A 10629-nucleotide genomic window follows, 5' to 3' on the forward strand; every position below is an offset into this window, starting at 1 on the left:
GGTCAGCTCAGTGGCCAGGGGACCAAGGCAGTCAAGGGCGCGAATCCGATCAACCCCGATGACGCTTTCATTCAGATGCCGTCTTTCCATCCTGGAGCAGACAGGTTCCGCGCCCACGGAAATGAATGGCGCCGTGTCTTCAACCTCAACCTGTTGAAAGTCTCCTTGGCCGTGGACTGTACATTTGATCTGTTGGAGCGGAACTACCTCGAAAAGCGCGAGCAATCGAGGATTCTCTTTTGCCAGGAGCTGCTCGCTCGAATCAACTCGTATTGGATCTCTACTGGCGGACAGAACGAGCTCCAAGCTGCCAAGGACGACTTGACCAGAGCAGTACAAACGGCGCTAGATGAGCAGAGGAAGAAAGGAAGAGAGTGGGTGAAGCAGACCCAGGGTCTGGAAGTTAATATGACTGCAAGAGGCGAAATGAGCCTCTACTGGGAAAACCCCGACGGGACCCACGAACGAGTCTGCCTCAAGGGCGGTACGGGAGTAGCGCCTGGGAAAGACGACGCGGATAAGAAGCGATTCATCTGGTTGTAAGTTGACGTCGATGCGTCTGTCTCGCGGCTTGGCTGACAAACCATTTACAGTACTAATGCCGGCATCGACATCCGCAACTCCTCCGGACACTCCATGACTTATACCAGGTCGAAAAGGAAGAGCAATAATCCCACATTCCCCGGCAGCGTGCTGCGTGTGAAGAGGGATGAAAAGGAGGCCGACATGCCGAAAGTTATTGCGCTCTGGGAGCACCACACCCACAAGAACTTCGAAATGACGTCTCCGTCCAGCGTACAGACAGCTGGAGCTGCATGCAAACGCTGTTATGGATTGAAAGCGGCATGTCGCGGCGGGATTCCGTGCGAGCGCTGCGTACGGGACAACAAAAGCTGCGTGCCACAGGACAAGGACGTCGCCGACCACGTCCCCGCCCAGTACTCGATCCGCTAGCTCTGGCAGGTCTCGATTCCGCAGCTTTGGGCGGCTGGTGGTTCAGACTTATTTTCACTTCCCTCATTTTCGACACTGATTTCGTTTCGACCTGGCCGACTGTGCTTACTGCACCTGCTCCGGCTTGCGGTGTTACGGTTGCTCATCTTCCTTGGTGTTGGTTGCGTGGTCGATGGCTTTGAATGGCGTACGCATGCGATGCCAGCCCGATGACTTGACTTTACTTTTCTCTCGATCTCGGTTCTGGCCCCTTCCACGACAGCAGAGAGACCAGGAGCTTCTTCTTCTATTACAAACATCTGGCTCGTGGTCCTTTTCCCATTCTTTGATTGTTTTCGACTTGCGGGTTTGATCGGGTTCGGAGTATTTGCTTTTCTTACTTCCTTCGTGTGTCGAGCCAAGGGTAGATGAGCAGCCCATCGATGATTTCCCGTTGGAATGGGTCAGTTCATGGGCGGCGCTTGATGCGACCGCATTCACAACGGCAGATGGAGGTGTAGGTGTGCTCTGGTTTCAGTCAACTGGGGGCATGGCTTTACTGAAGAGACTCTTGGCTTCAGGGAGAGGGAATACCTTCGTGGTTCGGCAGACAATGGCTTGGCTTTTTCCTTCTGCATGTCCGAGAGCTGGTATGGTGCAAAACAATCAGATTCAACTCTTATACAACCTCTTGAGGACCATTGGCTGCATTGTGATGATCAAGACTGTCCTGCTCGAGCCGCTTGAGAAGCAGGGCCGCCAACCTGAACGACTGCCACGCCCATCCGTTGTCGTGTTCCAGCGCCGTCACGGCGGGCTTGATAACGGGTAGAGCGTCGTGCAGCTCACTCCTAACTCGCTCCTTGATTCCCGCTGCGACAACTGCTTAGTGAGGTGTGTGGCACGATGAGGTAGTGGTCAAATGGCAGCTTCACGCTGACTTCTTGACGCATGTTGCGACGGCGGGGCGTGCATGCGCAATACATGCGCAAACGTCGCGCTGGTCGGTGTCGTTCCCCAGGACGACAGGCCATCGATGGACGGCAACTGCAGCGATTGCTTCCGTAAGCATCGACGTTAGTAATCCAGCGCTGCACGGGGTTGGTCGTCGGACAGCATCGTCCTGGTTGCATTGGTGGGGTTCGAGGCGGGATGGTGGGGGACCTCGCGCGCACGGATGGAGGGGTTTATGTAGGTCTTCGTGGGCGGAATTTTTGACAGTTCTTGTTGTACACCCTCGAAACAAGAGCATACGGATGATGAGAGAGCTCGCGAAGCTTGAGGTAACAAGTCGAAGAAGTCTAGGAAAGTGAGACGTGCCCTGCAGGTGTGGATGTTTTGAATATGATATTTATAAACGCGTTAATCTTGCTCAATTTTTATCAATAGGCGCGGTGGCCTAATGGTAAGGCGTAAGTCAAATCAGGTCCATCGTAATTACCCCATATCTAACAGATTATAGGTCGCTTTCCGGAATAGGAAGCATGGCGAAGATTGTGGGTTCGAGTCCCATCCGCGTCGCAAGCGAGCTTTTTTGCCCATCTAGGGACCTCGGGGAGGTCCTAGGGGCTTCATTTTGCACCCCTGTATGTTATCTTGCGGTTGTGGGGTCTGGAAGGTAACCCAGAACAAGTTTGGGGTCCAATGAACTGGTGGTTGTGGAGCCTTTTCGAAGTGAGGGTCTGCTCACTATATAGACGCGCGTCGACGTTCCCAGTCCGTGCAGTCTCGCCTCGCGACTCCATGTGCATTTGGAGATAATTTTGATCGTCAGCAGCAGAATCGGACCAGTAAAGATCTTTAAAAGCTTCTCCATATAGCTATGCTCCTGTTGGGTCCCCAAAGAGGGTAGCAAAAGTCGATACTTGTCAGTCTGCCCCTTCAACAGGAATGCTAGGACAACAGGACAACTCCACAAGCTGTAGATTGTTGCCCAGTGTATAGATAAGCAACACGGATCTAGCACTGCCTTGCAATTGCTATGTTTAAAGGGGGCCGAATGTCGTGCTCAACCCCCTTACGCTCACCTGTCCACAACTTTGTCTCTCCAAACCCCCTAATAAGTACTTTGCCTCGTCATGGTGCTTGCCATCCATAGAAATCAATCTGTCGAGGACCACCTATCGCGATCCTTCTAAGACACCCGTTCCGCAATAACTTCAAGCTTAACCTGCGCAAGTCACCGCTATAATCATTCAACTAGGCTCATGCTTCCGATCAACGCAAAGTCTTCCCTTGAGTGCGCCAAGTTTACACTAATTCAACTCCTAGATTAGGGTCCTAGAACTAGAGGATCGTTGTTTGTCTTGCTGTTGTCAAGTGCAGGCGAGGTTCCTGCACCAGTCTTCATGGTCACGTGTCGTCGGAACTTCGGCATCTATAACTCCGACGGCCCCCGGCCATTGGGTTGCGCGTTTGAGCAAGAGCTGCTCCTCGTCCCGAGCAAACATCCATTGCACCTTCACACCACCTCTACCTGAGCTTCTGCGACGCTTCCAAGCAGTCGCATCCACTCGTCTCTTCATTTCCTCTTGCCACACTCGCGACCGCCTTGTCTGGCGCTCTGGAGAAAGGAGAGGACATTCATCGCTGGTTCGACTTCTGTCAAGCCTGCTTTCTGGGTGGAGACGCAAGCTAACCTGCCTCGCTTCCAACTGCAAATCCATAGTTCCCCTCACACTCCCATCATGAGCTCCAGAACCGATTCGGAGGGAGAAATACACGAGCACCGGGTCGACAAGGCAACTAGTTCGGCAAAGCCACCCTCAAGGGGCGTCAGCGTTGACCGTCAATCCAGACCCCGCGCCTCAGTTTCGCTTTCTCCCAGGGGCCCATATGAGAATGGCTCCCAGCGTCACCGCTCTCGCTCCCCTTACAGACCCCGGTCACCGCGTGGAGAAAAACGCCGTCGAGACGACGACTTCTACAGTGACCGTGACCGCCAGGACCCGCGTCGCTTCAAGGTCCGCTACGAGAACAGACGCCCGTACGAGCAAGAGCGTCGCAACCGCGTTTCCTATGCAGATTTAGACCGAGGAGATTCATCGCGACCTGCACCAAGATATGACGACCGCGACCGCAATCGGTACAGAGGACCTCGAAGCCGCTCTCCGCCACCCCGTCCGCACTTGAGAGGTGGACAGCCCGACTATCGCAACGGCCGCCACGACTCATACGACCGAAGAGACTACAGACGTCACGATCGTGAAAAAGGTGCAGATTGGCGCTCACGCGAGCATTCAGGAACCGATAGACCACCTTCGAGGGCCGAGTACCACAATGGCCATGGGCAAGACGCACCAATGCGTGATGCGGAGCCAGAGACTGCCAAGTAAGGAATCTCGTACCTGCGCTTGATCTTCGCTAACAGGTTACAGGCCGTCTGAACAGCAAACTCAGGATGAAGCACCTACTCAACCTGAGCCTGAACCCGTTGATGAAGCGGCCTTGATTGAAGAGCGCCGTAAGCGGCGAGAGGCTATCAAAGCTAAGTACAAGGGTCAATCCACGCCTCTGCTTGTTCAAGCCCTCCATTTGGGCAATGAATCGAGTCCAGCTACTCCTCAAGACGAGAGCTCGGATAGCCGCCCGCCGAGATCAGGTCAGTACATGGCGCGAGAACGACAAATATGCGCGCTAACTTCTGCAGTCTCCCCTATGGCGACATCGCCTGCCACTCCAACCGATGGCTCGAATCCCGGTTCCCCGCCAGACGTCCAGGTGCAACAGGATGAGGACCTTGCAAATCGCAGGCGCGTCGAGGATAATCCGACAGATAGGGATGAGCCGTCGGCGGCCGACTACGACCCGACTGCTGACATGAACGAGGATAGAGCTCGCGTCGAGCAACAGCAGCATGTTCGAGATGCTCACCAAGAGACTGAAGCCCAGCAAAATGTGCAGGAATCGTCGCCAAAAGACCAAGAGGCCCCGAAGCCCAAGCGCAAGGACGAGTTCGACATGTTTGCCGAAGATGACGATGATGACATGTTTGCTGAGGAGCCAGCTTCCAAGCCTGTCACCAACCAAAGCGAGTCCGGCAAAGCACCGCAGGTGAAGAAACTGGACAGTAGCATGCTTGATGTCTGGGACGACCACCAAGGCTACTACAAGGTGATCCAAAACGAGCTGCTCGATGACCGCTACGAGGTCCAGTCCAAACTCGGCAAGGGTGTGTTTTCCGAAGTTGTGCGCGCCAGGGACGTCAATACCAACACCCTCGTGGCCATCAAGATTATTCGCAATGACGAGATCCTCAGAAAGGCTGGAGTCAAGGAGATTGAGATGCTCGAGAAGCTGGCAGATCATGATCCAGACGACAAACGCCATTGCATCCGCATGCTGCGCTGGTTCGACCACAAGCATCACTTGTGCATGGTCTTTGAGCACTTGAGCGTCAACCTTCGAGAGGTGCTCAAGAAGTTTGGTCGTGACGTCGGACTCAATCTGAAAGCTGTCCGCTCTTACGCGCAGCAAATGTTTGTCGCTTTAAGCTTGTTGCGCAAGTGCAACATTGTCCACGCTGACATCAAGCCCGACAACATGTTGGTCAATGACACTCGCAACGTCCTGAAGATTTGCGATCTTGGTTCCGCCATGGATATTTCGGAATGCGAAGTGCCGGCCGGCTTACTGGTGAGTCGTTTCTACCGTGCGCCTGAGATCATGCTTGGTATTCCACACGACTATGGCATCGATACGTGGGCCATTGGCTGCACACTCTTCGAGCTTTACACAGGCAAGATCCTCTTCACCGGTCGTGACAACAACCAAATGCTTCGGTCCATTCAGGAATGCCGTGGCAAAATGAGCATCAAGTTGCTCAAAAAGGGCTGGGCGGACTACGTTTACGAGCACTTTGATGAAAATCTCAGCCTCTTCAGGAGTGTGGAAACGGACAAAGTCACAAACAAGGTAAGCAACATATCCATCTTGGCCAGAGCTTTCGCTAATGACGTGACAGGATGTCGTCCGAATGGTCAACTTCACCAAGCCGACTAGGGATCTCAAGTCGCGTCTGATTGGGAGCTCCAAGGGACTAACAGATGCTGAACTCAAGGAAGTCAACCTATTCCATGACTTGCTGGACAAGTGTCTTTCTCTGAATCCGGAGAAGCGCATTACTCCATACGAAGCTCTGCGCCATCCGTTCATTCACCGGGTCAAGCCTTGAATAAGGCTGAATCTTTCTTTCAGTTGTATCATAGTTGGGTATGCGAGGTGCACGGAAGGAGTCAACAAGGTCGATTGAGGTGCAAGAGGAGGCGTTGATGAATTCGGAGTCCGGGGAAATGCGTAGCACACTACGGCGGTCGACTCGAACACACTTTTCATGGCATGGGATTGGGTAATCGGAGCGCAAGAACTTGCTACTAAAACACAGGTAGCTTCAAATGGATAAGAAGTATGGTTTCCGAGACATGCTAGAAATGCTCTTGGAGTAATTGCATCGTGGCATCAACATGGTCAAGTCGGTCCCAAATTCATTCAGTCGCATTGCCCAGCATCTTTCCAGACTGCCTGCTTGCCGCGCATGAAATTCACAGCAACTTTGCGCCCCGCAACAATCCCTCTGCGCTTCGCCCATACGATGCTCGTGTCAGCCAAGATAAGGTAGCAACCACGCACTTGCCAGCTGTGCAGCTCTCGGTCGCCCAACCACAACCCAACCTTTGTTCGTTGCTACGGATCTCTTAAATGATGACTCGATAGACGCTATAGTATAGTTACGGATGCTTGTTTTGAGGTGGCTTGGAATCTCGAGAAGTCATAACAACATTGCCTATGACCAAGGAGTCTTCAGACTCACTGACTGTTGGGCTGCAAGTGATGACAGCAGACGTCCTTATGACAAGCCACGCATATAGAGATGTGGTAGGATACGCAGGGATCTGATTTGGATGCTTTGACCACGTTGGAGAGCCGAGCGTCGCTCCGACTGCAGAGAGAGCACACGCTCCAGGGTTGAGTTGAGCTATGGTAATGGTGTTGTTGAGTTTCGACTTGCTCCGGTCAAGGAGCCTGTGGGATGGCGTGATCGATTTGGAATGTGACGCACCGAGAGTGAATCAGTGATTGAGATCGGGGGAGACGTGATGTTTGCTTCTCTGGAAAGTCGCTATGGCTTGTAAGAGGGGTTGAAAGAATAGTTGATGATAAGGACGAGAGACTTCCGTACAAATTGACCGATGCTTCCTCGTCTGGTCTAGAATATCCACCGCTTCTCAACCACCTCCTCCGGCTTGATGCTCAAGTCACACCAAGACATAAACACGTTCAACTAAAGAAGCCCACCTCTTCACAGCCCCCCATATGCAGGGACCTGTCAAGCAGCGCTATCCAGGCTAAAGTTAGTAGCGGCAGCTCCTAATGTACAAGCTTAGCCAATCAGGGCATCTAAATCCCAACCATGACGGGTCGGCTGTACACCTACCGCCGCACCCGTGGGGTGGGATTCACGTCGACGGAGAGCCAAAAGGTTGCTCAGAGCCAGGTCGTAGGGTCTCGTCACAGCCTCAGGGTCTGCCAGAGGAGGGTGACAAGTGTTTGACAAGCTTTCTTGCCTTGGCGAATCGTCACCCGGCGCACATCAGTTTCCCATCACGGTGCATCAAAGTCGAGTCGTGTCTGCCAAGCAAACCTACCTCCATGACTGCAAAGACTTACTCGATAGGATGACAAAGCGCTCGCCTCGGACACCGCAGGGCCAAAAGAAAACATGATGGAAGGCCGGGACGGGGTCGGGCAGGCGGATAGAGTTTAGAGTTTGACCGGCGGACATGACTTGGCACAGAAGCCGACCAAAGAGGTCAAAAAACGACAATGTTGGCCGTCACATGTAGCCAGTCCCAGGGCTGAATCTAGGACGTAGATACCACATCCGCGTCATGCGGTCCCGAGGCAGAGGGTGCGAGGCGAAAGAGATGGAGCGAGTAATTGACAAGCAGGAAAAGGCCGTCTGCTGCCGACGAAAAGTGCAGTTATTGCTCGCGCTAGACCTGTGCCTAGGCGCGTAGCAGTGTGCCGACCAGCAGAGCAGCAGCGCAGCATGGCATGGCATGGGCATGGCAGATCAGACAAGGCGGGAACGAAGCTGAAGCTGGAGCTGTTGTCAGTCTAGCTGCCGCATGTTGAGCTGGGACGTGGGCAGGCGTGGTAAGGATCTAGGTCCGGCAGAAGCGCGTGGCCGTTTGTTTTTAAACCTCTGCCCGTCCGGCTGCCCCCTCTTGGTCGCGTTGCCGTCCAATGCCGCCATCAACCTGTCTTTCCACTGACCGCTCCTGGCCGCCGACGCTTGGTAGGAAGCAACTCCGCGACCGATTCCCTGCCGTCGCTCTCGAGTTCCAAGGTGAGAGCGCCTGATCGGCTGGCTGCTAATGTCGACAGCGCGTGCTGCGCAGTTTTGTGTGTCGTGATATTGCAAACTTCACGCAAGGGCGCGCGGTCGCAGTCGCCGCCGACAGGATCTTCTGGCGGCAGCGCAGTCAAACCCGGTCTACGCACCTCGGAACCGCTCCAGACCACACCGGCAGTGGCATGGCACCAGGTAAGAGGAGCGAAGCGCAGTGCCTGGCTTGTTGGCTTAGCGTGTGCGTGCCGTGCCTGTACGACGCCCGATACTCTGGCTTCGTGAGGCGCAACGCTGGGGACTGCCCGCGCACGCTGGTGCCCAATACATGGCCTGCTTGCTGTCAACTCCAGTACTGACGTGAAAATGCGTAGAACTTCCTGTAGAAACAGTACCGTCGCGATCGGAATTTCTCCACCGCATCATTGCTAATCGCGTGGCCGCACGACTGCCATCAACATCCTCTATCCACCAGGACCGAGTCAGTAAAAACTCCTCTTCCTCCAGCCAGGGACGCGACATGCCCGCGTACCAGCAACGGCAAATGTTTAGACCTATCCTGGTCGGCCCGTCGCCTCCGCAGTTGTCTTCGCAGTCGTCGGACAACACTCCGTCTCCAACCACGACCACGCCCAAGCTTGGTTCCAAACGAGGCCGCATCACCGCAATCGCATGCGTGCCATGTAAGAAGCGAAAGAGCAAGGTGTGACCTGCCGCGTCCTTGTACATGCGTAGACTGACCAACCGTGCCTTTGACAGTGTAATGGATTGCAGCCAATTTGCAACACATGCGCCCTCAAAGGGTCTGCCTGTAGCTATGACATGCGGCAGGAACATCGATGGCAAGGAACTTTGCGTGTCAATGTGAAGAAGCTTGAGCAAGAACTCGACGACGTCAAGTCGGTTCTTCCACTACTCGCGACCTCGTCCCGGCGGGAGGCCGCGACAAAGCTCGCGTTTGAAATTTCAAAACGCGGTTTTTCAGAACATTCGGCGGAGGAGATTCGCAAGATGCTTGGAGGATCCGGGGCAGATTCGCAGCACGCCGATAATTCCTCAACTCCCACTGCCGAATCCGCAGGAGAGAACTCTGACAGCAAGAACGACGTTTCTGAAAGCCCAGAGGACGTCACTCATTACTATGCGGATACGGGGTTTGAGCAAAATGTGAGCCCGGAGTTCGAAAATGGGATCCCGACAACAAGCGAGGTTGGTAAAGGCTTTGGCAGTGGTTCCACAATCTGCTAATAACAGCGCAGGCTCAGCCTTGGGCGGCTCATTCTTTGTTGAGCACTGGCGACAGCGGTGTTTGGATTCCCGACGGTACTTTTTCTCCGCCAAACGCACACATTTCTCCTTACCGGGAGGATTCCGTTGGTCCAGCGGTGATGCCGCAGGATAGTAAACAAAACAATATCGCGTCCGGTGCAGCCGACCACTCCTTGCCGACCCAAAGCCTAGATCATTCGGCCATGGGCTTCGAAGCACCCGTCTCACCAGGCACAACAAACGTTAATCCAATCACGTATGTCTTCGCCATGTATCGAGAAGTTAAACGAGCACAGAGAGCCGATGGAGACTCCATGCAAAAGGTATTTGGCTCAGAGGCAAATGACGTCGACGCCATACTCGGCGGAGAGACTGGCTTCTCTCAAGAGCAACCTCTGACCACATGGATCCCTCGAGTGGTCAACGTCTTTTTCGCCAATGCTGGACTCCCTGAGAGGCTTGCGGTTGCAGAGATTCTCAAGGATTGGATGCAGGTGAGTGGCAGAGAAGCCGTCTTGAAGGGGAATTTTGCTGTCAGACAGAGCTGACCCGATTTCAGTGGCAAATCTGGCCCAGCCGACAAAACTTCGAGAGGCTTCCTCACTGGATACAGCCGACACAATTCCAAAAAGTGATCCCACACGACCTCACAATTGATTTCCTCCCATGGTGGGTTGTCCTTGGTCCTTGGCAGATCGAAGGAGGCTAACGGACGACAGGCCGGCAGTGAGAGACTTCTTCCTCCACAATCCCGATCTTTACGTGTCTGGAGACCTTGTGAACCACGTCTCCGTAAACTGGAATCTCGAGGACGCTCGCATGTTTTGTTGTGAGCCGGATTCGGCCAAATTCGTGCTTTCGTCGGCCTTCAAGGACCACATTGGCAATCTTGGAAACTGGTCCTTTTGTCCGGAGGTTTTTGAACAGATGCCATTCCTCATGGGGAAGGATACCTCGACGCCGCAGAAACGGCCGGAATGAGGAATCGGCGTGGACGCTCGTGTGAATTTCCCCTCCTTGCAGATTCTGCAGGTTGGTGTGACCAGCCAAATAAGTTCCTCAAGGACTTTGCGTAACAC

At 54.0% G+C, this 10629-nt stretch overlaps 2 protein-coding genes and 1 pseudogene across 3 annotated transcripts; all 3 read left to right on the forward strand.

Annotated features, from left to right (window-relative positions):
• Positions 1 to 2321: 2321 nt before the first annotated feature.
• On the forward strand, positions 2322 to 2454 carry BKA78DRAFT_t55 (annotated as a pseudogene). Its single transcript has one exon. The product of its transcript is annotated as a tRNA-OTHER (tRNA).
• An 810-nt stretch (positions 2455 to 3264) lies between these two features.
• Positions 3265 to 6436, forward strand: BKA78DRAFT_308383 (kinase-like domain-containing protein). Its single transcript, XM_066887940.1, has 4 exons — positions 3265 to 4264; positions 4311 to 4534; positions 4583 to 5847; positions 5897 to 6436. The coding sequence occupies exons 1-4, from the start codon at positions 3621 to 3623 to the stop codon at positions 6104 to 6106; spliced, it is 2343 nt and encodes a 780-aa protein (XP_066746303.1). The 5' UTR covers positions 3265 to 3620; the 3' UTR covers positions 6107 to 6436.
• A 2365-nt stretch (positions 6437 to 8801) lies between these two features.
• BKA78DRAFT_350797 (uncharacterized protein) lies at positions 8802 to 10531 on the forward strand (the record flags this gene model as incomplete). The annotated part of the gene is made up of 5 exons (XM_066891049.1): positions 8802 to 8984; positions 9041 to 9490; positions 9541 to 10044; positions 10110 to 10219; positions 10270 to 10531. 5 exons carry the CDS (start codon positions 8802 to 8804, stop codon positions 10529 to 10531), a joined length of 1509 nt encoding a protein of 502 aa, XP_066746304.1.
• Between the last annotated feature and the right edge of the window lie 98 nt (positions 10532 to 10629).

The sequence above is a fragment of the Phyllosticta capitalensis genome (genome assembly GCF_038381095.1).
Source record: "Phyllosticta capitalensis strain CBS 128856 chromosome Unknown BKA78scaffold_3, whole genome shotgun sequence".
Taxonomy (NCBI): Eukaryota; Fungi; Ascomycota; class Dothideomycetes; order Botryosphaeriales; family Phyllostictaceae; genus Phyllosticta; species Phyllosticta capitalensis.

Excerpts from the sequence above, each read along its gene's own strand:
- BKA78DRAFT_308383 (XM_066887940.1), top strand. The coding sequence starts at position 3,621 with ATGAGCTCCAGAACCGATTCGGAGGGAGAAATACACGAGCACCGGGTC. Across the intron at positions 4,535-4,582 it reads TAGCCGCCCGCCGAGATCAG|TCTCCCCTATGGCGACATCG; the intron begins GTCAGTACATGG and ends TAACTTCTGCAG. Across the intron at positions 5,848-5,896 it reads CGGACAAAGTCACAAACAAG|GATGTCGTCCGAATGGTCAA; the intron begins GTAAGCAACATA and ends ATGACGTGACAG.